Consider the following 26,864-nt stretch of genomic DNA (forward strand, 5'->3'; position numbering starts at 1 on the left):
GCAGCAGCCTCTCCGATCATCTCACGGCACATATCTACAGCGGCAGGTAAAACCAACTCCTCCGCTATCGTGAATGCTTTTTTAGTCTGCGCCACTCGTCTGGCTACGAGGTAGCTGGCTTTCAAAGCGCATTTAGAATTTCCAGTCAGTGCCACAACAGACCTTTTCTGCATCTGAAGCCCATTTTCTTTTCTCTTGAAAAATTCTACCGACTTTCCCACAAGCGATGGATGTTTGGTTTCTAGATGCCGCTTTAGTTTTGAAGGCTTCAGTGCTTCGTTGGACAGCATTAGCCCACACTCCACACACTGGGCTCTCGGCTCTGCCTCGTCACCTCCATTCACAAATCCGTACTTAATGAAGTCAGGATTGTATTTGCGGCAAAATCTTGACTTTTGGGGCGGGTTGGCGCAACTTTTGTCTCCACTTTTCCGCTTTAAAAATTTCTCCATAACTTTTACTACAGGCTACGGTTGATTGAGTGTCTTCTGCTTATTAGCGCTTGTTTAACAACTAACTGAGGCATTACTGCCACTAGTGGTGGGATGGGGTATTGTAACTGTCTCATGGATAACAGTGGTCATTCTGGTGTCTTCAATTGATAATTTGTTTGGTCCCGCGGCCCTCACGGCCCACAGGTGAAAAACGTAAAGTTTTTTGCGGCCCTCCAGGTGGCCCTATGGTTAAGAATAGGTGCTGTAAATTATGAGAAAAATGTCGTTAAATTACGAGAACAAATTCATTAAATTACTAATTTGTTCTCATAATTTAACGACTTTTTTCTCGTAATTTAATGAGTTTATTCTCAACATTTTATCTTGACTTTTTTCTCGAAATTTAACGACATTTTTCTCATAATTTAACGAATTTGTTCTTGTAATTTAACGACTTTTTTCTCGTAATTGAATTACTTTATTCTCAACATTTTATCTCAACTTTTTTCTCGAAATTTAACGAGTTTTTTCTTGTAATTTAATGAGTTTATTCTCAACATTTTATTTAGACTTTTTTCTCGAAATTTAACGAGTTTTTTCTCGAAATTTAACAACTTTAATCTCAAGGTTTTTTTTTTATTTTTATTATTGCTTGGCCCTAATCCTCTTCTGTAGATAGCAGTAATAGTAATTTTTGACCTTTTTTTTTTTTTTTTTTTTTTTTTTTTTTTTTAAGTTTTCTGTGAGGATTGTGTTTAGGGATAGATTTAGGGTTAGGGGATAAAATATACAGTTTGTACAGTATAAAAATCATTATGGAAAGTTCCCATAAAACATGGAAACCTAACTTGGGTTTGCGTGCGTGTGTTTGTGTTTGTATTGGCTGTTTTAAAGTGGCTTTGAAAATTGTTCATCGGACCAGTTTTTACAGCCGTAAGTGTCCAGCTGAAGATGAACTGTGCTCTCCTCTCCTTTGGTCGGGTTCAGACTCATATGGTCAGTTATGTGTAAACTAAGCTATAGGGCAAAGAGTGAGATGGGTTCAACTGATTGTGAAGCTCAAAGATCACAACCTTTTAAAGAGAGGAAATGAACATCCACACAGGAAGTATACAAATGTTCTCCTGGGAACTTCCTGTCAGCACACTTGGCGCACACAAACCTCTGTTGACCTCCAGTGTGTGTGGAAGATGTTTGTAAGATGTGATTTGGGTCAGTGAGTTCTTGTTTTTAGAGCCATTGTGAAACACATGGAGGGATTTCTCAACACGGCTGTTGTTCATCCAGCTGTAATGCTACTGTTTGTGTGTGTGTGTGTGTGTGTGTGTATCAGTAATACATGAGGTGTCATGTTTGTTTAGGTAACCAGTAAAGAATTACTCAACCCTATGAAGAACAACACTGCAGTGTTATTTGTAATGTTAAAGTTCGTTGAGGTCTAGAATATCTGAAGCCGCAAGAAAAAACACACACACTACAGCTAAAGACATTCTTCACGTCTTCATATATCTTTCTCCTTCATCTACATTGTTTTCCATCTATCTTTTTCTTCTCTGCACTACCCTTTTGTTTCTATAGTGGGAAAAATATCATATACTCATAAGTGTATGTGTAGATCTGGCAAAACCTTTGGGGACATCCAGGGTGTCCTCATTTGTATTTAAATATAGTAAATTAATGTTTAATTTTTAAAATCCACGTTTCACGTAATATTTATTATTTGCTGTATATAAGTCTATGATATGTCCCCATTTATATATGTAAATATACGTGTGTGTGTGTGTGTGCGTAAGAGAGAAAGAGAAAGCTGCTTTAGTGTTTAAGCCTCAAACATGCTGAGAGCAGAACTGTCTCATGGGAGTGTGTGTCACAGGTAAATGGGTTTCTATGGGCCGTTTCAGTGTATGTGTGCGTGTGTGTGTGTGTGTGTCTTTAAACAATCACAGCTGAACCTCTGGCTACACTTAGAAGAACTGCTGTGAAACACTGGAAGCCTCACTGCTGGTCATATAAAGCTAACAATGCAAAGCTATAAATACTGGTATATGTATAATGTACACACACTCAGATAGTTGCGTATATGCCCGTTCTCATGAGTGCGTTTCCAGAAGAGTCATGTTTGAAATAATCCAGACCGTTCTTCTCAAAAAATGATATACTAAACAGACATTAACTCTCATTTTCTGACAGACATTAGCAATCATTTTAAAGAAATGCAGAAAGGTCACACACACACACACACACACACACACACACACACACACACACACACACACACACACACACACTTTAGTGCTTGATTTCCCACATCCAAGATTGGATTGCAAAACATACTCTCAAAAAGCCTCAAAGGGGGACCATCCCTGTGGATTCTGGGTAATGTGCCCTTCAGCAGCACTCCTGTGATTGGTCCAGACCTCCATCAGTCAGTCAAAGCCTCAAATGCACTGGGTGTGTCCAACCATTTCAACCCACCCACTGAACCAGTGCTGCAAGCATTATCATTCATGTTGACACACACACACACACACACACACACACACACACACACACACACACACACACACACACACACACACACACACACACATAATTGAGACCAGATGTTCACTTTGTAGCTGAGATGTTTCCTTCTGTCCCAAATACTCTAGTGTCTTGAGGGACACCGTGATGAGTGTCCTGCTCTAAATGAGGACACCACACACATGCTGAAGCTCTCTTCAGACTTCAAGCTACGTGACTCCTTGTGTTCAGGAATAATCAAGTTTTTATAAGCACTTCATTATCAGAAGCCGGTGACCATGATTTTTGGTGTATTTTATAATTGCTGGCACTGATATGATGCCATTGAGATTTCAGGTAAAGCCCACAGATGCATAATGTCCAGTTTCATTTCGAACTGCACATTATGCATCTTAGCTAAGGTGCTCATTGGTTCTTAATGACAACATCATAGGAACAGTCACATTGATAAACATCAAACATTTTTTTTTTTGTTGTTGTTGTTTTCAAAAGTCTAAGCTTACCAAGACTGCATTTATTTTAAATATTATTACAATTTGAAATAGCTGTTTTCTATTTTAATAGATTTTAAAATGTAATTTATTCCTGTGATGATAAAGCTGAATTTTCAGCAGCCGTTACTCCAGTCTTTAATGTCACATGATAATTTTTTTTTTAACATTCCAAGTTACTAACATAACTAACATTACAAATTAACATTAGTTGTAGGCGCCGATAGCCTCGTGGGCAGCGCGTCGACATATAGCGCTGTTGTGCTTAGGGCGACCCGAGTTTGAGTCCCGGCTCGCGGACCTTTCCCAATCCCGTGCACCTCTCTCTCTCCCACTTCGCTTCCTGTCTACATATACTGTCCTATCATAATAAAAGGCAAAAACGCCAGAAATAAATCTTTTATATATATATATATATATAAAGAACATTAGTTAATATATTATGATCAAACATGAATAAGATTAACAAATGATTAAAAGATTATTTAATCTTGATTTTTTTTTTCATTAGTTCATGATAACAGATGCTAACTAATGTTAACTAATGTTATTGTAAATTGTTACCAACATTTTTTTTGTTCAGTAAACTCTTTTCTTTACAAATAGAAACTTTGTAACAATCTAGAAATTATATAGCTATAACACACTTTTGTTGGAATATAATAGTATTTCACATGTCATTTTTGCATTTTAGCCAAACCTCATCCATGTTAACCAGCTAGACAACATTATTTTAGTGACAAATAAGCAGAATACACCACAGAAAACCAAATGGCAACATAACACCAGGCAACATAACACCGACTGTTACGTAACAGTCGGGATCATTAATATGTATGACCCCAATATTTGCATATGCCAGCCCATGTTCAAGGCATTACACAAGGGCAGCCAGTATTAACGTCTGGATCTGTGCACAGCTGAATCATCAGACTAGGTAAGCAAGCAAGAACAATAGTGAAAAATGGCAGATGGAGCGATAATAACTGACATGATCCATGATTACATGATATTTTTAGTGATATTTGTAAATTGTCTTTTTATAAATGTTTCGTTAGCATAAATGTTAAATGTGGTTAAAGTTACCATCGTTTATTACTGTTAAAAAAATTGTTAAAAGTTTAAAAAATTAATTTAAAAAAAATATATGGGGTATTTTGAGCTGAAACTTCAGACACATTCAGGGGACACCTTAGACTTATATTACATCTTGTAAAAACTGGTTCTAGGGCACTTTTAAACATTGCTAGCTGCTTTTCTATTACCCTTCAAATTGCACAAATTGAAAATGCGTCAATTTCGCAAAAAACTCCCATACAGTCAAACCAAAATTTATTCAGACACCTTGAACATTTCATTCATTAATACAGTTTTTTCACTATAGTTTAAAAAATTGGTATTAAAATATAACAAGATCTCAGAGTTCAACTGTGTCAGAAAAAAATTATCTTAATTATGTAAAATTAAGCAAAACATGGTCAAGTCAAAGTGTCTGAATAATTTTTGGTTCCAAATTTGATCAATTTTACTGGTAGTCCACTGTATGAAGAATTTTTGGGTATAATATGTCAGTTTACTTTATTTTGCTATCCTCGCTTACATAAATGAACTATAGTGTCCTGCACCCACTAGTAAAAATATATCAAAAATGTCTGAATAATTTTTGGTTTGACCGTATATCGCGACAAAGTTTTTACGCTCGCATGAGGTGGTTTTTCAGGCAATTCAATAAAAAGGAATATTTCTCAAGACTGCAATGGAAACAATTTTTTCACATTTACAGGTCACCTGGCACACGTAAAAGTCGATCTTTCTTTAAAGATGGCACGGTATGTTTGGACAAAAGACGAGACAAGGTTCTTTATTAAAGTGATAAAAGACAAAAGAAATACTGGATTCTAAACAAACAGGAAATGCCACAATTTATCAAGACCTTGAAGCAGAGGGAGGGAGAAACTCACAGAAACACCTCATACATGGCCGCTCCCAAGTATAATGGGCTTTCTTTGCCATTATTGCTTGAATAGCATGCCTACGTCTCCTTCGATTAAAAATAATGGCTAGTGCAGTGGCTGCGATTTACTTAAACCTACTAACATAATTTGCCATGATTTTTCAGAATGACTTCTCACAAGAAGAAAAAAAAATTACGTTTTAGTCGCATAACATCGGTTAATGGAAACGCAATAGTATTTTATCAACATTTAGAAAATATCACAAAAGTTTTGCGCAAATCTGTAATGGGAACCCGGCTAATGATATATGCTTTTCAGTAGTAATGCAGCACTGATCTAAAACAAGTGACTTGCCTAAAAATTTTTTCACACTGACATTAAGGCAGAGGACAATCCTTATTGTTGAGCCTTATTACTTTTCACGCTCTTAAATGTTTCTCTTTCTGTCTCTGTGATTCTCTTTGCAGTTGGTTGCGGTGTTTGACGAACAAGAGCCTCATGTCGGAGGTGACGGCACCAGTGCGAGTTCCACGGGCACACAGTCACCTGAGCTCTTCTCTGGAGAGCCGTCCACCTCCACCCCACTATCTGCCTTCCAGCCGTACCTGCCCCACAGTGAGATAGAGGTCACCACATCCACGCTTCGAACCAGTAAGAGACAGAAAAAGAATCTTATAATATAATCTAGGTCTTTGAAACTTTGATATGTTCCGCTGCTGTGGAAGTGTTGGCTTTTTATGTCACTCATTGATCTCTCCTTTCTCGCAGACATGCCTTTGCATGTTCGTCGCAGTAGCGACCCGGCATTGTTGAACCTGACAGCGATGTCTTTCTCTGAGCCGAACACGCAACCCGAAGAACCTTCCAGGAAAAACCCCACACGTTGGTCCACCACCGCTGGCTTCCTGAAACCACGTTTATCCACCGGCACCAACAGCCTGGAAAGGAAGGTATGAAGCAGCTGTGAAGCTCCAAACCTTTGTAGTGGAAGAACATGAATGAGTTAAAGGGATAGTTCACCCAAAAATGAAAATTTGATGTTTATCTGCTTACCCCCAGCGCATCCAAGATGTAGGTGACTTTGTTTCTTCAGTAGAACACAAATGATGATTTTTAACTCCAACCATTGCCGTCTGTCAGTCAAATAATGGGAGTGAATGGGAACTTGGATCAATAAGAGTTGATCCTGACAACGGCAGTGATGTCTGGCACTCATTGAAGCATATGCGCGAGACATCACTGCCATTGTCAGAGTGCGATCAGACCTCACTATGCGAGTGCTGAACGCAGTTGGACATAGTGGTGTATTAGAGGTAAAAAATGCTATAAATACTGTTCGGTTTCTCACACAAACCGATCGTTTCGTGTCTTAGGACATCAATGTGTCGTCACGAGCCACAGGGTTTAATTTGGATTTGTCTATGCAAGGTTTTTCGACTCTTATTGATCCAAGTTCCCATTCACTCCCATTATTTGACTGACAGACGGCAACGGTTGGAGTTAAAAATCATCATTTGTGTTCTACTGAAGAACAAAGTCACCTACATCTTGGATGCTCTGGGGGTAATTTTCATTTTTGGGTGAACTATCCCTTTAAGGCCTGTTCAAACCAAGAATGATTTTAAAGATGACTATATTAGAGTCCACACCAAAGCACAATCTTCCAGTATCAATATCAAAGCACAATATCTTCCATTTTATTGTAGTGTTGTCAAAAATATTGATATTTCGATATGTATCAATACTGAATTATCTGAAACTGTTCTAATTTTTCTTTTCTGCAATATCGATATGCCGATACCAGCTGCGCGTTCCTCGCTCTCTCTTCTTTCTGACAGCGAATTGACACGCACCCGCCTCCTCTCACTCACTCGTCTCTTTCGATCCATTTGAATAGTGTTGGTGTTAGTTAGGTCCTGAATTTCTGCACAGGGTCGTGGGTATTGCGCATAATTTTACTCATTCCTGCAGGTTTCGCGCTCACACCAAAACCGTGCGCACCACTAATCAATATAAGTGGCGCGCACATAAAGCCACCTCTCAAACAGCTCACGAGTACCAAATTGAGCTCTTTTTTGTGGCATATTATGCTTAAACAGTCAAATACACACAAAATGATTTCAAAATGCCCATCTTGGAGAGTATTCAGGTGAACACAGTCGAGCAACGTTAATAGTTGAGAAAGAAAACGCATGTTGTATAACAGTATTCTGGATCCGTGCATTAGCTCTTAAAGTGACAGAAGTCCAATAACCCTCTAAATCACTCACTGCTCTTGACTGAATATCTTTGATTGTAAGCATTAAGCTGTTTAATTTTTACAATGAAGACTATCCAGGTTTATTTTACATTTGATTACTTTATTAAATTTCTGTAGTATTTGTTACCTGAATACTACTATTAGACCCACTTGAAAAACTTAAAAGCCATGTTTGTTTAATTTGGCTCTTTGTTCTATTGTATTTATTTGTGCTATCATTTGTAATTTGTTAATTTGTTCTTATTTTATTACTGACAGTTTACTTTAGTTCAAAGTTTCAAAGCCTCCCTGTGCTTTGTGTATGCTATTGCAACAAAATTACTAAAATTATCAAAGAATTATGAGATAATCATAAAAATATCTATATGACAGTTTTCCCCGTGGTATCAAAAATAGTATCAGGTTTTTCAATTAGAAATTAGAAATTCCAGTATCGTGGAATTTCTAGTTTATTGTAAACACTAGTTTATTGTAAGCACACGCTACAGTAATGTCGTCTGCCGCTTTAAGGCAGGAACACACCAAGCCGATGGTTGGCCGTCGGGCAGTTTTTCTTTGTCGGCCGACTAAGTTTTCTCAGTGTGTTCCGCACCGTCGGCTGAAGTTGGTCCTCGTCGGCATTTTTTCAGCCGATTCGAAATGTTGAATCGGCGTTGGAGCTCGTCGGTCCGTCGCGCCATCTGATCATTCTGATTGGCTGTTCAGCTACTGCCGCCTACTGGTTCGGAAAGGAATTTCATCTTACGCAGGCGCAGAACTGACGTGCTACTTGGCCGTCGGCTGTCGAGCGTCGGTTTGGTGTGTCAGGGCAACTTTGGACACAGACGCTGCCGACGTGAGCCAACCCCGCAGTCTGCTTTCATCGCCACTAGTTCGTCGGTGTCGGCTTTGTGTGTTCTGGCCTTTAAATGCTTGAGCTCTTTGAAGCAGGATGGATTCTGATTGGCTGTCAATGTTTTTATCATTCATCAGCTGGAAAAAAAAAATCATTATGAAAGTGATTTCAAATGATCTCTGTGCATTATCTCTACATTTGTGGTGTAGACTCTGCTATTCTTTTTTGTCCTTGATGTGAACAGGTGATATTTCGTCAAAATATCTTCTAAATTCCATAAAAAAATGGAAATGAAGTTTGGTAAATGAAGGTATAATATTTTGGGTAAACTATCTCTTTATTGCCCATCACTGATGCTCATTAATGTTCACACAAATGTTATCGAGATATTTAGAGGTAGTAAGTGCTAATTGGCCAGATGAATTTGCTCTCGGAGCTGTTATGCGGTATTGCTGCTTTGGAGGCCATTGGGTTCCTGCTGGTGTCGTTTCTCAGATCATATCAGATAAATCTGTCATCTTTAGTGGCAGAGGTCACATCACCCTTTATGACACCTCTATGAATATTTACTGTCATTTCTGTAGGGTTCACAACCTTACGTCTCACAAACAGAAAGAGCTCTATAAAACAAGCCACGTGACTTCAGAGAATGTTGTGCTGCTGTTTGTGTTAAATTTATTGTGTGCGTGTGTGAGTTCATTTAATGCGCTTGCTGATGTGACCATCATTTCTCTGTCTTCTCTCCTTCTAGTAGAGTAATGCTTATGTCAATGCTAGTCATAAAACTCTCCAGACAATGAGTTATGGATTTCACTCGCTCACACGCTCTCCCTCTCATCTCAGTTATTCCTTTGCGGTGTTAGGCTTTGATTTACAGCCTTTTCTTCTTATCTGTCAGTGCAGTACAAAAAAAAATTTGGGCTTACATGGCGGTTTACTGGTTGATTCAATTGTAATCTGACCTTCTAAGTATATGTGCATTATTATTATTATTATTATTATTATTATTATTATTATTAGGGCTGGGTGATAAATATTGATTTTTTTTTTTTTTTTTTTTTTAATCGATTCTCATTTTTACAAACTGATATTGATTCTTAAATCCCAAGAATCGATTAGTCTATCCTGTTTTCAGTTGATGAATGAACGGAACATTGTAGCGCTCCTCCGGCCTCCCATCCAATAAATCTAAAAATAAGCTTTGTGCATTGTTACTTTTGATATGAAACACAGTCTCAGATTTCAAATTCTGTCCATTTTATTACAATATATATATATATATATATATTTTTTTTTTTACCTTTTTGGCTCTGTTTAATGTGGCGTGACAGATCACTGAACGCTGAAATAAATATGAATGAACATCTGAAGGTGTTAAAAGATAAGAGTACAACTTAACAAAATCCTTATCATGTCTCATGTAATCACTCACTCAGTGTTTTAACTGCTGAAAGACGTCAATAAAACAGCTTGCAATATGTCACGTAACACATTTACCTCAGGAAAATCATATTCAGTGACCATAAACTTGTTAGTCATAATCTGCTAGAGAGGAGCATTTTGCTAAATATATGCAACATATTCTTTATAATTGTAACATTCTCAATATTTAATGCATGAATAAATCTGTCAAGTTTTTATGACAGCCATCATTTAAATGTTTATATTTCAAAAAACCATTTGGAGTAGAAATATAATTATGTAATATTTGGTAATGTAGTACTAACTGACTCCCATGTATATACATATTATTGCCTTGTTGTTTATTTTTTATTTTTTTTCCTTGAGAAAATTTGCCATGTACTGTACGTGATATATATTGTTTATTTTTATTTTTTTCTTTGAGAAAATTTGCCATGTACTGTACGTGATATATATTCAGAACAATCAATATTGAATCAACCTTGTGAATCAAAAACAAATCTAATCGTGAAATTTGTCAGTACCCAGCCCTAATTATTATTATTATTATTACTATTACTTTACAGCAGTTTACTGAGTAGGGCATCAACAGGGAGCTATGAATATGAGATCATACTTGCTAATTAATTTTTCCATCTATCTTTCCCTCTCTGTCACTCTGTCTTCAGGGCCGAGGTGTCGACACATATCGTAGTCTTCCTCGTGATGCAGGGCAGTGGTCCAATCAGAAAGAGTTTCAGCGTGAAAAGGCCCGTTCCTCACTCAGTGCCAATCATCCCATGGTGGACTGCTGGCTGGAGCGACAAGAACAGGTTGGGACAGTAATGATCCACATTCCTATATATCATAAAATGATTTATTTTTTTATTTTGCTATTTAAGTAAGGCTGCAAGATTTGGGAAGAAAATCTAATTGTGATTTTCCTGATGATAAATATTCAAAATGATGATAATCATTTAAAATTATAATCAGATAAAATCAGATAAAATTTGATAATCATACTAAGTCATATCGCGATTTCGGTTTTATTTTGATTAATTGTGCAGCCTTAGTTTTAATGGTCATGTTGTTTCTACATTCTAGCCTACATTTTAAAACTTTGTTAAAGACACAAAGAGCATTAATTGAAACCAGGCTTTAAAAATTAACAAACTTTCCCAAATATTTGACTTCAGACCAAAGTCAAATGTCAGTGGTGCCTATTGGGCGATCAGGGTAGGGTTGCACCAGCAATTCGTGAGTTCTTTTTTTAAATTGGAACGTAAGTCCACACTAGAGGATTAGTAATAACTAGTTACTAACTAACTATTTATTCAGTTGCACCATTTGTTCATAAGGCAGAACATAGCTAGTAGGTCGCAAGCTCTCCGTAAAGTAGTGCATAGTCGCATAATGTTAACATTCAGAAACGGTATTTGAAACGATATAAAATGTAAGCGAGTGTTAATGTCAGCATTATCATACATGTCTAAACAATTGAAGTTTGTCAGGTAAAACAAGAAATATTTAGTTTATACATAAAGTTATGCTTCAACTAAGTTTAATGTTGCAACGCAAAAATATTTAGTAGTGAGCAAGATGTAACTTAGTTCCCATTAATGTCAAAACTAGGCTCTATTGTAACTTACGCACAGCTGGTGCAACAGGCCCCAGATACTTGTGTAGGCCAGCCATGGTTAGGTAATCAGTGGAAAGCATGATAGATCCAATTATTGCAAAACACCAGAGAAAATAACAGTAAAATGTGTGAAAGTTCAGCAGTTTCTTGCTGTGTGTGGTGTCTGCTGCTTTCCATATTCTTCAGAAAGTCCCAGTGTTGGGAAAGAACGGCTTAATCATGTCCAAATTTTTAAGTTTTTCTGCCACATTTCAGCATGGTTTGTTTCATGAATCTGTCACAATGCAATCCAGACTTTGTAAAGAGGCTCTTATTAAAGGATAAGGGGTTAAAAACTATATTGGACTTGACCGCAAAACCACAGTCCTTATCTTTGCAGATTAAAGTGCTGTTGTTCACTTCATATGGGAAGGGACTGTTTCTTAAAGGCAAAGCACACAGATTCTTGAGATGGGACAAAAAAAATGTTTTCATTGAGATGATCACTAGAATGTTCTTAACAAAAGTGCACATTACATTGCTTTTCTGTTTATCAAACTTCTGATCTGATGGCACTTATAACTCAAAATTTCATATACGCTATTGTTGAAAAGTTTGGGGTCAGTAATTATTATTATTTAAAAAATATATATATATTCTGCCCTATTTTATTCTATACAAAAGAATTGTGTTCTTTTGCTTTGATAATCTTTCTGTTTATCAAAGAATCCTGAAAAAAAATTTATTAAGGTTTCCACAAAAATATTAAGCAGCACAACTGTTTACAAATTTGTAATTTTCTTGAGCAGCATGTTAGAATGATTTCTAATAGAATGATCATTTGACAAATAACAGTTTATAATATATTGAAATAGAAAACTAATATATTTTAAGTTGTAATAATATTTCACATTACTGTTTTTACTGTATTTTTTTTATTAAATAAATGCTGCCTTGGTGAGCATAAGAGGCTCATTTAAAAACATTTTTAAAAAATGTACTGAGCCCCAAATTTTCATCAGTGGTGCAGATTAAAATGTATATTAAACTTATTACAAAAAAAAGCATGCTACTGTTTAAAAGAAACATTTTTGTGAATGAGGTCTGAATGATGCTGATAATTAGGGGTATAAAAAATGTGATATTTCTCGCCAAGGTGAAAAGCTGTCTCGTGATATCTGCATGGCTTAGTTGAGTTTGTGGCAAAACCTTTTTACAGTGCTTGCATTATATACTGTTTTGTCTTTTACTGCATATTATAATTCATACTCAGAAAGTAGAACTGAAGTACATTCATTACAAGATGATTAATGTAGGGCTGTCATAATTCCTCGATTAAATTTGAGTGCAGGAGAATACATCAATATATTTCTAAATATGCAAACTGTTGTTCATCGCGATTTTTAGTTTAAGTTTTAACCCTAGCTCTTAGTTTGCATGTTTTGTCCACACAAACCTGTTAAAGAAATTACAGTGGCTGTAGCATTTCTATCGTAAAGAAGTGGCCAAATATTAAAGATTAAGTGGACCTTTGAATTAAATGTTGTTTTGCCAAAATTAAGCAAAGATTTAATCATGCTGTAAAGTGTAACAACAATCACCAGGCTCCGTTGGCAACCTCTACATGCATTTGTTTTAATACATAATGTACATAAGTTGATTGTTTATAATATCATGTACATTATGTTATGTATTATAAGAGTGTTGATATTTTATTTAAACCAATTATTATTGCCTCGTTGTTAGGGCTGGGCGATATATCGCATGCGATTGTCACGCGCATTTTGTCAGTAACGCTGGTTCCCTGATTGCCACTAAATCGCCATCACCTGCTTTCAAATGGAGCGGCATTTAATAAACAGAGCCGTAGTTCACTCATAAGCTACGCAATATCGCGTTCATTATCGAAGGCGATTCATCTGCGATAATGAACGCGATATTGCGTAGCTTATCAGTGATCTACGGCTCTGTCTATTAAATGCCGCTCCATTTAAAAGCAGGTGATGGCGATTTAGCGGTAATCAGGGAACCGGCTTTACTGACGAAATGCGCGTGACAATTGCATGCGATATATCGCCCAGCCCTACTCGTTGTTATATATGTAAAGTCATTTTAAAGGCTATTCACTTATGTCTATATTTGCTTACTATTTTACTATCTAATTACTTAATCAAAAGAATCGACCAATTACTCGATTACCAAAAAAAATTTAGTGACAGCCTTAGATATATAGTGAAAATTTGTGTCTGTTTGTGTTATATTGTGTTTATTAGGCACAGAATATTGTGCAAGCACTGAAATCAATTGCATTGAGTATGTAGAGAGAGAAGAGATACAAGGCCTGTGTATCAGAGAGAAGATCCAGGAAGAGAGGGTTTGTGTGGAGGAGGGGTGTGTGTGTATGTGTGTGTGTGTGTCTGTAATTAATCATAAAGGTAAAACAGCGATTATAAATCACTCTCAGCTTTAGACTGCTAATGAGATAAGACTATATATAGATCTCTCTTTCTCTTATCTCTGAGTTTCTCTCCAGTAGGTGCTGCTGTAGGTCAGTTGTATCACAGCAATTTGATAGATATCTTCTGTTACTTCTCTCCTTTTTTCTTGTAATGCATAGCAACACCTCAGCAAATTGAAGTAAGGCTCACCAAAATAAGAGCTGGAGTAACGCTCAAACATAAACTAATAATTGACTGAATTAGGACAAGGACTTTATCCTGTGAATGTGTATTTGTCCCATCGGGGTTTGACGTTGAATGTATATATTAATGTGCGGCTTCAGCAAGGAAAAAGATGTGCAGTTAATAGAAACCGACTGTTTAGGCTTTGCTTTCTTATGAAATTAGTCATTTCGGTTGAAAAGAAATGCAGAAAAAATACTTGGTTACACAGTCACTGTGGAAAACAATCTCTGTTTGCAATTAGCTTTTGCCGAGGGAAAGGTTTGGATCAGATCCGAGCAGGACAATGACTTGGCACCCGTCTCTGATCATTTTAAGCATGTTGGATGTTGTCATAGGGCCAGCGGTGCCGGTCTGATACAGTTATGCTGTCAAACACACACTCTTTTGTCATATCAGACAGCTGTTATATAAGACGGTATGATTATGTCTGGCGTAGAGGGTGTATTGTGTATCACAGCTATTTTCTCCACTTCCTTCCATTGTGTTTTTTCACTGTATTACACTTTTGAAAACCCTCGGTCACGGAGGAAAAGAGTGATTGACCAACTGCCCTAGATAAACCACCAGGGTAATAGTGAAACAACATGGGGCTAACCAATCAGGGGTGCATTTCCCGTACAACGACATAACTTGTTGTTGGTTAATGATGTCACGCAGGTGGTGGAGTAATAACTTAATTAATCCATTTGAGATTGAATTAATGCCAGATTTTCTAATGACTAATTGGTAACACTTTACAATAAGGTTCATTAGTTAAACATTAGTTAATATATTAAAGGTGCCATCGAACGTTTTTTTTACAAGATGTAATCTAAGTCTAAGGTGTCCCCTGAATCTGTCTGTGAAGTTTCAGCTCAAAATACCCCATAGATTTTTTTTAATAAATTTTTTTAACTGCCTATTTTGGGGCATAATTAGAAATATGCCGATTCAGGCTGCGTCCCCTTTAATTGCTTGCCCTCTCCGCCCCCTCCCGAGCTCTCGACTCTATAATAAACAAAGTTCACACAGCTAATATAACCCTCAAAATGGATCTTTACAAAGTGTTCGTCATGCATGCTGCATGCATGCGTCGGATTATGTGAGTATTGTATTTATTTGGATGTTTACATTTGATTCTGAATGAATTTGAGGCTGTGATCCGTGGCTAACGGCTAATGCTACACTGTTGGAGAGATTTATAAAGAATGAAGTTGTGTTTATGAATTATACAGACTGCAAGTGGTTAATAATGAAAATAGCGACGGCTCTCTTGTCTCCGTGAATACAGTAAAAAACGATGGTAACTTTAACCACATTTAACAGTACATTAGCAACATGCTAACGAAACATTTAGAAAGACAGTTTACAAATATCACTAAAAATATCATGTTATCATGGATCATGTCAGTTATTATTGCTCCATTTGCCATTTTTCGCTATTGTCCTTGCTTGCTTACCTAGTCTGATGATTCAGCTGTGCACAGATCCAGACGTTAATACTGGCTGCCCTTGTCTAATTCTTGAACATGAGCTGGCATATGCAAATATTGGGGGCGTACATATTAATGATCCCAACTGTTACGTAAAAGTCGGTGTTATGTTGAGATTCGCCTGTTCTTCGGAGGTCTTTTAAACAAATGAGATTTATATAAGGAGGAGGAAACAACGGTGTTTGAGACTCACTGTATGTCATTTCCATGTACTGAACTCTTGTTATTTAACTATGCCAAGATAAATTCAATTTTTAATTCTAGGGCACCTTTAATTAACATGAACTAAACATGAGCAATACATTTGTTAATGTATTTACTAATCTTCGTTAACGTTAATGAAAATACAGCTGTTCATTGTTTGTTCATGTTAGTTCACTGCATTAACTAATGTTAACAAGATTTTAATAATGTATTATTTCTGTTCCTTTTTTAATTCCTTTTATTTTTGCTTTCATTTTTATTATTATTATTTTTTCCTTTTTGGTGTTTCATTTTTTTCTTCTGTTTCTTTTTCTTTATTTTTTTCCTTATTTTAATTTTCTTAATTTTCTTTAATTTTCTTAATTTTATTTCTCTTATTTTTTTTCTAGTTTTTTTCTTTTTTTTCAGTTCGTTCTTTCTTAACTTTTTGTTTTTTCTTTTTCTTATTTTTTCTTTTCATTTATTTTATCTTTTAACATTTATCTTGTTTTCTTTTCTTTTTCCTCATATTTTTTCAGTTTACTTTTCTTTTTCTTTTTCTTTTCCTTGTCCTTTTCTTTTTGTTTCTTTATTTTTTTCTTTCCTTTCTTTTTGTTCACTGCCACCGCTCCCTTGAGCTGAATAATTCATGTAACTGTCTCAGGCCCAGTGTTGTTTTTGTACCTAGAGTTACGTGTGTGTGTGTGTGTGTGTGTGTGTGTGTGTGTGTGTGTGTGTGTGTGTGTGTGTGTGTGTGTGTGTGTTGTTTTTCTTCTTTAATTACAGATTGTATGGCATTATTAGGTCCAAAGTGGTTAGATTATACGAAAACTACCTTGACATTGAAAGTGTGTATGCGAGAACATATAATTGGTGCCATGGCAGCAGAACATGGACCTGTTAGTTACTGAAACTTTAATGAGAGTGTATGTACGTGTGTGTGTGTGTGTGTGTGTGTGTGTGTGTGTCAATGGTAGTCTGGCACTACTCAGATAATCAAATGACACAGTAGTGAGCATGAGCTCTGTGTACCTCTCACCTGATCCATAGTGTATCAGGTGAAACATCTCATGTGTGAACAGAGGATGAATTCCTTCAAACTGTTTAGAAAAAGAAGAACTTCAGAGCTTCCAGCAGAAGTCTTCACCCAGGTCCTGTTATGCCATGTATACATTGTTCTTTTGTTATTCATTGATGTTATATGGTTTAATATCAAAATACATGTCAGATGTATTGCTGGATGGGTTTTTATTGCAATGCATTATGGGTTAAACGGTTTTGTTCTTGTTGCAGGATGAGGAGGAGAACGGCAGGATAGAGCCTGTGGGACGTGCAGATACATGTTTAGAACACATGGGCGTGAGATCGTTGGAGTAAGTATCACACACACACACGCGCTGACAGACAGAACAGTGATGTTATCTCTTATTTTATGTGAATCTCTCCTTCATGCTGTCAGTTTGATTTGCAGGTAATGAAACATTTCAGCGCTTGAGTTTTATAGTAAAAGATGACAGGTTTTTTTTTTCAAAACACTGAGATCAGATTGAAATGTTTTGTATTAATCTTTCATAAACTGTCATCTATACTTTCGGTCGAGTCTTTCACAGTTCTGTGTGACACTTTCTAGATATGATGACTTTGATGCCAAAATGAGTGAGTTTTGGTGTGAATCTTTAGACCCTTTCATGCATATAGTCTTTACTGGTAAATTACAGGTAAATTACCATTAAGAGATCATGTGTGAACGGGATCTTTTAAGAAAATACCGGTAAATCAGTTCTAGTGATTGAAAGTTGTAACATTAGCAGTAAATTACCGGTGTGATGTTGTGTCTGAGCAAAGAACACAGCAGCTTTTTAATCAGCATGATTAAAAAATCAGTAATCATACGATAGTCACTGCAATAACTATTATCTGTCTCGTGTTTTTAAGAGCTAAACCGCGTTCTGTGTGATCATCCCCTTACGCCTGTCACTCAGGAAAAAAAATTAATTAAAAAAAATTGACAGATAGTGATACTAAAGCACTTGTTATCCAGGCGGATGAAGAAAACGGTGCAGCATTTAAAGGTAATTTCCAATGATTGACATCAAAGAGTTACCAGTTTTTTTTTAATACTGATGTGTTAATGATATCTTACCGGTAAAAAGACGGAACACCATTGCTTTTGTGAACAGCACATTTGTGTGTTTACCGGAAAAGTCTTTCTGGTAATTTTACGGTAATTTAACGGTATTGCTGTGTGAAAGGGGCTTTTGATAAAAAATAATGACTAAAATGCTAGCTCACATTTTAGGACATTTTTTGTGACATTTATTGTCTATATAGATGCATAAACAACATTTACAGTGTCTATATAGATGCAAGAGTGCAATTTGTGTGACAGCTGAATCTCGGCGAATCAGAGCATTCGTTCTCTTTGCATGTTGTGACTCCACCCCATTTAACTTTGTTGAACTGTATACTTACAGTGGGTATGGAAAGTATTCAGACCCCCTTAAATTTTTCACTCTTTGTTTTATTGCAGCCATTTTCTAAAATCATTTAAGTTAATTTTTTCCTCATTAATGTACACACAGCACCCCATATTGGCAGAAAAACACAGAATTGTTGACATTTTTGCAGATTTATTAAAAAAGAAAAACTGAAATATCACGTGGTCCTAAGTATTCAGACCCTTTGCTGTGACACTCATATATTTAACTCAGGTGCTGTCCATTTCTTCTGATCATCCTTGAGATGGTTCTACACCTTCATTTGGGTCCAGCTGTGTTTGATTATACTGATTGGACTTGATTAGGAAAGCCACACACCTGTCTATATAAGACCTTACAGCTCACAGTGCATGTCAGAGCAAATGAGAATCATGAGGTCAAAGGAACGGCCTGAAGAGCTCAGAGACAGAATTGTGGCAAGACACAGATCTGGCCAAGGTTACAAAAAAAATTCTGCTGCACTTAAGGTTCCTAAGAGCACAGTGGCCTCCATAATCCTTAAATGGAAGATGTTTGGGATGACCAGAACCCTTCCTAGAGCTGGCCATCCGGCCAAACTGAGCTATCATTGGAGAAGAGCCTTGGTGAGAGAAGTAAAGAAGAACCCAAAGATCACTGTGGCTGAGCTCTAGAGATGCAGTTGAGAGATGGGAGAAAGTTGTAGAAAGTCAACCATCACTGCAGCCCTCCACCAGTCGGGGCTTTATGGCAGAGTGGCCCGACGGAAGCCTCTCCTCAGTGCAAGACACATGAAAGCCCGCCTGAAGGACTCCAAGATGGTGAGAAATAAGATTCTCTGGTCTGATAAGACCAGGATAGAACTTTTGGCCTTAGTTCTAAGCGGTATGTGTGGAGAAAACCAGGCACTGCTCATCACCTGTCCAATACAGTCCCAACGGTGAAGCATGGTGGTGGCAGCATCATGCTGTGGGGGTGTTTTTCAGCTGCAGGGACAGGACGACTGGTTGCAATCGAGGGAAAGATGAATGCGGTCAAGTACAGGGATATCCTGGATGAAAACCTTCTCCAGAGTGCTCAGGACCTCACACTGGGCCGAAGGTTTACCTTCCAACAAGACAATGACCCTAAGCACACAGCTAAAATAACGGAGGAGTGGCTTCACAACAACTCTGTGACTGTTCTTGAATGGCCCAGCCAGAGCCCTGACTTAAACCCAATTGAGCATCTCTGGAGAGACCTAAAAATGGCTGTCCACCAACGTTTACCATCCAACCTGACAGAACTGGAGAGGATCTGCAAGGAGGAATGGCAGAGGATCCCCAAATCCAGGTGTGAAAAACTTGTTGCATCTTTCCCAAAAAGACTCATGGCTGTATTAGATCAAAAGGGTGCTTCTACTAAATACTGAGCAAAGGGTCTGAATACTTAGGACCATGTGATATTTCAGTTTTTCTTTTTTAATAAATCTGCAAAAATGTCAACAATTCTGTGTTTTTCTGTCAAAATGGGGTGCTGTGTGTACATTAATGAGGGAAAAAAATGAACTTAAATGATTTTAGCAAATGGCTGCAATATAACAAAGAGTGAAACATTTAAGGGGGTCTGAATACTTATTTACTCTGTCTGAGTGTAACGGTTTATTTTCTTTTTTGCCTTGGTCCATCAGTGATATTGTGAAATTGGTGGAAGTGTCCAATGACGGAGGTCCGCTCGGCATCCACGTGGTGCCCTTCAGTGGACGAGACCGCAGGTAACAATCACCAAAGTCCAATGTTATATCAATACTAAAACAAAAGTAAATAAAATTATAGTCTTTTGCTTTAACCTTGTATGTGTTCTGAGTGATCAGTGTTTGAGTTGAGGTGACTAAATGTTTGTGTGACTCTAAAGAGTCATTGAATCCTCTGCAGAGAGTCCATAAGAATCTGTCCAGAAGAGAGGGAGTATCTAAACAGCATCTGCATGTGAGCGGTCACCGGGCAAAGTAATCTAGCTAAAAGCAGCTTTATATCTCTGTGAACTGCATCTATCTCCAGGCTGCGAGCTGCAGCAACAGAATGCGAAGTTATAAAGATGAAGAACGTTATTTATCTTGAGGAATGAGCTTTCATTCAGAAGTGCTTTATGATGCTGCATTAGTTTCAAGTTCTTTCAATTCGATATCAATCAAATTAATGTTTCATTTCAAATGGATTATGCTTATGACTAAATAAATAATAAATCTCAGGCATAGATCAAGTGTTGTGTGTGTGTGCTGCAGGACGTTGGGTCTGCTGGTGAAGCGATTGGAGCGTGGAGGAAAGGCTGACGTCCAAGGTTTGTTTCAGGAGAATGACTGCATCATTCGGATCAACAACGGAGACCTGCGGAATGTCCGCTTTGAGCAGTAAGACCTGACCTCTGACATGTGTACTGAGTGCTTGTTTGTCACTTTAACTCCTTACTCTTTCTCTTCAACTGCCATCATAATGCTTCTCTGTAGGCCTGTCGCGATTATTCATTAATCATCTGATTGTGGTCAGTCAAATCCACAGATGAATTTCTATTTACTACTCTATTCCTTCTCCTTTTTCTCCATCCTTCCACCCCTCTTTACATCTTTATTTGTTTATCCATCCATCCATCCATCCATGCATACATACATACATACATACATCTCTTTATTTGTTCATCAGTCCATCCGTCCATTGTCAGTCCATCCATCATCCATTCCTCTGTCAGTTCATTCATCTTTCCATTCATGTCTGTCCGTCCAGCCATCTATTCGTCCGTCCGTCCATTCATCCATCTCTTTATTTGTTCATCATCCATCCATCCATTCCTCCGTCCGTTCATTCATCCTTCCACTCATATATTTGTCCATCCATCCATCCATCCATCCATCCATCTATCTCTTTATTTGTTCATCCATCCATCATTCATCTGTCCATCCATCCATCTCTTTATTTGTTCATCCATCCGTCCATCCATCTGTCCATTCCTCCGTCCGTTCATTCATCTTTCCATTCATATATTTGTCCGTCATCCATCCTTCTCTTTATTTGTTCATCCATCCGTCCATCTGTCCATCCATCCATCCATTCGTTTTTCTGTCCGTCCGTCCGTCCATCCATCCATCCTTCCATCTATCCATCTCTTTATTTGTTCATCCATCCGTCCATCTGTCCATCCATCCATCCATTCGTCTTTCTGTCCGTCCGTCCGTCCATCCATCCATCCATCCATCCATCCATCCATCCATCATTCATCTGTACATATATCCATCAATCCATCCATCCATCTCTTTTTGTTCGCAATTTACATATACATTATATGACACAAATGGGAATAAATAAATATACAGCAAACTGAAACTTAAAAGGGAAATCAGTTCAAACATAATCAGTCCGTAGGACAAGTATAGCCTTAATATCGATTAAAAACAAAATAAATATACATATTAAAATTAATAAATAAAATATATAGCCGCAAACTGAAGCATAACAAAAATATGGACAATTAGGCTATACCTGACTTGGTCACTATTTTTTTTCCTCCGATCTCAGTCTTCGCATATTATCAGAAAGGAGCATGAGTTTGTCCATGTTGTCGGTAAGAAGTGAGCTCCGTGTCTTGCTCACAATGAAGCTGTAACAAGGGCCTTCGAGAAATGCACTCCGATGGCATGGATGTGGAAGCTGCAGTAAGCGCGGTACTAATTTAACTTCCACACTCTGCACGAACACTTGGATGTGCGTCTAATAATAGCAAACATTTATCTAGGTTAACGTTACAGCGAGTGGCCATGTAAGTGGCTAAAGTTAAGCTACTACTTAAACGTTTTAAATGATAGATCATGATTGAGGTTGCACTTCACCTTTTGTGGTCATTCTTTACTCTCTCGAAATATCCCCAAACTTTGAATTTCCTGCCTGACATATTACCGCATGAGACAGCCATGTTAACGATCTGTCACTGTGTGACTTCGCCAATTCCTGTGGAGTTTTTTCTGCGACTTTAGTTGACTAACATTTTGTCGACTATTAGGGGGTAGCCCTACATACATCTGTTAATCCATTCGTCTGTTCATCCATCCATCTATCTATCCATCCTCATCCGTTCATCCATCCATCTGCCCATCCTTTCATCCATCTATCTATCCATCCATCCTGATCTGTTCATCCATCCATCTGTTCATTCTTTCATCCATTTGTTCATCTGTCCATCTGTCCAACCATCCATACCATTTGTGTCTCCTTTTCTCTGATAGGGATAGTTCACCCAAAAATGAAAATTCTGTCATCATTTACTCACCCTCAAGTTGTTCCAAACCTGTATGAATTTTTTTCTTCTGCTGAACACAAAAGACATATGTCGGTAACCAAACCATTGATGGGCCCCATTGACTTCCATAGTACTTTTTCCCCCCCGTACTATAGAAGTCAGTGGCACCCATCAACGGTTTGTTTACCCATATTCTTCAAAATATCTTTTTTTGTGTTCAGCAGAAGAAAGAAATTCATACAGGTTTGTATACATAACAAGTATACTAACTTAACAAGTAACTATTTAACAAGAGTAAATGATGAAAGAATTTTCATTTTGGGAGAACTATCCCTAAGTGAGCCTCCTATATTTTCTGTTTTGCTGTGTGTCTTTTAATTTAATTGTTTTTTTGTTTTGTTTTTGTTCTCAGAGCTCAGAACATGTTTCGTCAGGCAATGCGTACTCCCATCATCCTGTTCCATGTGGTTCCATCCACCATGAGATCCCAGTATGAGCAGATATCCCATAATGAGAACAACCCCAGAGGGAACATTGACATTTCTGGACGTTTCAGCCCAGATTCCCTCACCAATGATCTGGTCGGCAATGCCGGACTGGATCACGCCGCTCACCGATTGGCACAGCACAGGCCACACGCACCCAATAACCATTTGGACACTAGTTCTCCACCCCATCATTCGGTTGGTTCATCAGGGAAACCTCCATCAGGTCATGCCTCCTCTCCCCAAAGAGGCTTAAGCCCCGCCCCTACATCCGGCTTCACTAAGAAGGTTGGGCGGAAACTCGGAATCCAGCTTAGAAAAGGTATCAGTAAAAATTTCTGTTGGCTCTCACCTTATAAACAAAACTAAAAATCAAATTTACCACATATATTAATATTTGCTGAAAAGATACTCAATATGAAGATGATTGAAACAAAAATGTAATTATTGTTAGAGACAAATCATTAAATAGGCATTAAACATTTTTATTTAACAATTTTAATATACTTAATTGTTAGTTTTTCCTAACTAGATTACCAAGTTATGTTTATTTGTTATTTTTATAAAAAAAAAATGTTGAATGTGCAATCTGGTGGTAATGTTTATGTCCTGTTTATGATTAAGGCTTTGCTAATGATTTCAGATTTCTATTCTTAAGCATATTTCCCATCCTGCAGAGTCTGTACTGATTCAACTGGGAGAATGTTGCTCTGTTCTCTGCCAACAGCTCCTTCCTGTTTGTGTGTGTGTGTGTCCCTGCTGTAAAGGTGTGGGATGTGAAATGATTGACAACAGTTGGCACAAGTCTTGGCACCTGTGTGTGGACAGGTGGCACAGCGGGCGCGGGGTGGCGGCGGGGTTACGGAACAGCGGTGCAGGGAGCGTTGCTAGGCAGCGCCGCGTGTCAGTGTGATGTGTTTCCATATGGCTGTCTGATTCTCTCAGTGTTTTATTGGACCCAAGTCATACACAACGGAAATCTCACAGTGTTCTTTTTGTAAAGTGTGACTGAACTCTACCTGTGGGGGCACTTTCTCTCTCTCATGCTCAGATGCTCTCAGCTCAGCCTTCTCACGTGGTCTCGCATTTCTGTACCTTGGAAGACTTAAGCCCAGTCTGTTGGGTCAATAGGTCATGATCTTGTGTTGCCATTCAGACCCCCTATAGTCCTGGTTGCTTTTATTCCAGCCTTGTAGTCTCCATCAACAGGCTATAGCCTGAAGTTTTCTCTAAGCCGCAAGCTTCTGACACAGAAAGCAGACTCAAAAATATGGTGGATGAATCTAGAGAGATAAATAAATGCATTTAAACTGCAGTCCTTTCACGTGTGCTTTTATGTTCAGTATGGAACTGACACTGTGAGAATTGTTGTTCTAGAACAGTACAGGTTAGAGTAATAGTGGCACCAACTAAAACACAAAACAAAACTAAAACAAAATTCAAAATTGGTAAAATTCAACAAATTGAACATGGAGTTTCAACCAGAATCTAAAACCGTATTGAGATATCTTTAATACTTTTTGAGTGACAGGCATGCAAACTTTGGAAAAACAATATTTATGGCACTCAGACAGGTATATATTCTATGCAACTGCGTTAATGGAAAAAAAAAAAAGATACATTTCTAGTTTAAACATTATTTGTTCTTCAGATATTCCTATTTAAAAAAAAAAAGTTTCAGCTATATGCAAAGTGACCCACATTTGGTTTTTGTCCACTGAAAATGTGTACAATTGACCAATTTACTCATTGGTCAGCATTAAGATCTCTATATAGGGCCTTTAAAATGAAGATACCAAAAGAAATGTTTGTTAAAAACCAAAATATAAAAGGATATTAAGATATCTTTAATATTTCTTGAGTTCCAGGCATGCAAACTTAGGGCAAAAAACTCAAGAAGGGCATTTTTTTCCTTTTTGAACTGTTACCGTTGACAGATAATGCAACAAAGATTGCTAAAGTAAACATATTTAACTAGCAGACCTACTAGTTTCTGTGTAAAAATAAAATAATGATGCTGCCATATTTCTAAAGTCATTTTTACCCCCTGTAATTTGGCTCCAAATCCCAGGTGAAATTTGTCATTTGGACCCCCTTCTACAAAACTTAGTAAATATGCATCCATGACATTTAATGTTAATGTTGTCTTTCTTCAGACAAAATATTTACAAAATCAAAAATTTGAGCTGGGGAAGTTTCTGAAATTTGATTTGACACTGTTGCTCTTTGTTTGATTGTCTTTTGTTTGACAATTGGGGCAGTTGTGGCCTAATGGTTCGAGAGTTGGATTTGTAACCCGAAGGTCGCAGGTTTGAGTCTCAGCAACGGCAGGGAATGTAGGTGGGTGAGTGAATGAACAGCGCTCTCTTCCACTCTCATTACCCACAACTGAGGTGCCCTTGAGCAAGGCACTGAACCCCCAACCGCAAAAAAAAAAGTCTGCTCCGGGTGTGCGTTCAATACGCACTGCTGTGTGTGTGCTGTGTATGGGACACCACATCATACTTGGCTGCACATGTCACGTCACTTTAACACTGTTCTCTCTGTCTGACAGGGCCTGAAGGTCTCGGGTTCAGCATCACGTCAAGAGACGTCCCTCTTGGAGGCTCCGCCCCTATTTACGTGAAGAACATTCTGCCAAGAGGTGCTGCCATACAGGACGGGCGACTGAAAGCAGGCGATAGATTGCTAGAGGTGAAAACAAAACATTTTTAATATTTTTTTTTATTAGTAAAATGAGTTTTATAAATTGATTATAGAATAAATGAAAATTTATTTGGTGAAACACAATCAAATGACTTTGGTTGGCACAGGTCAATGGGGTGGATCTTAATGGGCGTGGTCAGGAGGAGGTGGTTTCTCTGCTGAGGGCGACTCCCATGGGCGGGACTGTGAGTCTTCTGGTACTGAGACAAGAAGAGGCCTTTCTACCCAGAGAGATGGTGAGGATCCATCTGTGTGTGTGTTTGTGTGACAGTTATGAGATGTGTGAAATCCTCCTGCTAAAGTCTCCGTAAAACTGTCCATCACTATTGCACTGCATCTCTGACATTTAGCTGAGGCTCACCACACTTGGTTCACTAGTAGTGTGTTTGAGTCAGGGTTATTAAGGTTTTGCAGTTTCACATTTTCTTCTCACACCATTTCTATTTGCAATTTTCTTGCTTATTTTATTTCAGTTGATTTTCAACCACTATTTTCAGTTTAGTTTTAGATTTTTCCTTTTTAGTGTGTAGTTTCTGTTAAAATTTTCATTTCATTTTACTTGTTTAATTTGAAAGCATCTACATTGTTTCCCCTCTTAGTTTTAGAAGGGTCAATTCAGGTAAACTGGGTAACTTTTCAAATTAATATCAAAGGCAAAAAGCCAATTTAACTGAATTCACCCTCTATGATGTTACGCCCAGTTTGAGTGATTTTTTTTTTTTTTTTTTAAGATCCATTTTTGGTTGCAGTGCATGCTTGAATTTGTTTCTAAGCACTCATGAGTTTTCAGTTGCAGTATTACCATAGTCCTCTCCTTCCTCGCTCTCTTTAGAACACAGAACCAGCGATGCAGAACACAAGAGAATGGGTAAGAACTGCATACACATCTTCACACTCACACTTCTCTACATCTGTAGATGTAGGAACTGTAAACAGAGAGGTTCAGTGCAGTTGTTGTCATGTGTCTCTAATGCTCTTTAAAGGTGCCGAAGAACATGTTTTCAAAAGATGTAATATAAGTCTTAAGTGTCCCCTGAATGTGTCTGTGACGTTTCAGCTCAAAATAACCCATAGGGTTTTTTTTATTAATTTTTT

The 26,864-nt window shown here is 37.7% G+C and overlaps 1 protein-coding gene across 4 annotated transcripts in view; it reads left to right on the top strand.

The window, feature by feature from the left end:
* Positions 1–26,864, top strand: part of pard3ab (par-3 family cell polarity regulator alpha, b) — a 123,752-nt gene that overhangs the window by 38,758 nt on the left and 58,130 nt on the right. For all 4 annotated transcript variants that reach the window (XM_048163365.1, XM_048163367.1, XM_048163366.1 and 1 more), the window contains exons 3-12: positions 5,871–6,054; positions 6,172–6,353; positions 10,589–10,732; positions 17,150–17,229; positions 19,982–20,065; positions 20,576–20,701; positions 22,991–23,385; positions 25,618–25,757; positions 25,877–26,005; positions 26,602–26,637. In XM_048163365.1, coding sequence (XP_048019322.1) covers positions 5,871–6,054; positions 6,172–6,353; positions 10,589–10,732; positions 17,150–17,229; positions 19,982–20,065; positions 20,576–20,701; positions 22,991–23,385; positions 25,618–25,757; positions 25,877–26,005; positions 26,602–26,637 — 1,500 coding nt within the window. The remainder of the gene's footprint in view (positions 1–5,870; positions 6,055–6,171; positions 6,354–10,588; positions 10,733–17,149; positions 17,230–19,981; positions 20,066–20,575; positions 20,702–22,990; positions 23,386–25,617; positions 25,758–25,876; positions 26,006–26,601; positions 26,638–26,864) is intronic.

The sequence above is a fragment of the Megalobrama amblycephala genome, linkage group LG17 (assembly GCF_018812025.1).
Source record: "Megalobrama amblycephala isolate DHTTF-2021 linkage group LG17, ASM1881202v1, whole genome shotgun sequence".
NCBI classification, from domain to species: Eukaryota; Metazoa; Chordata; class Actinopteri; order Cypriniformes; family Xenocyprididae; genus Megalobrama; species Megalobrama amblycephala.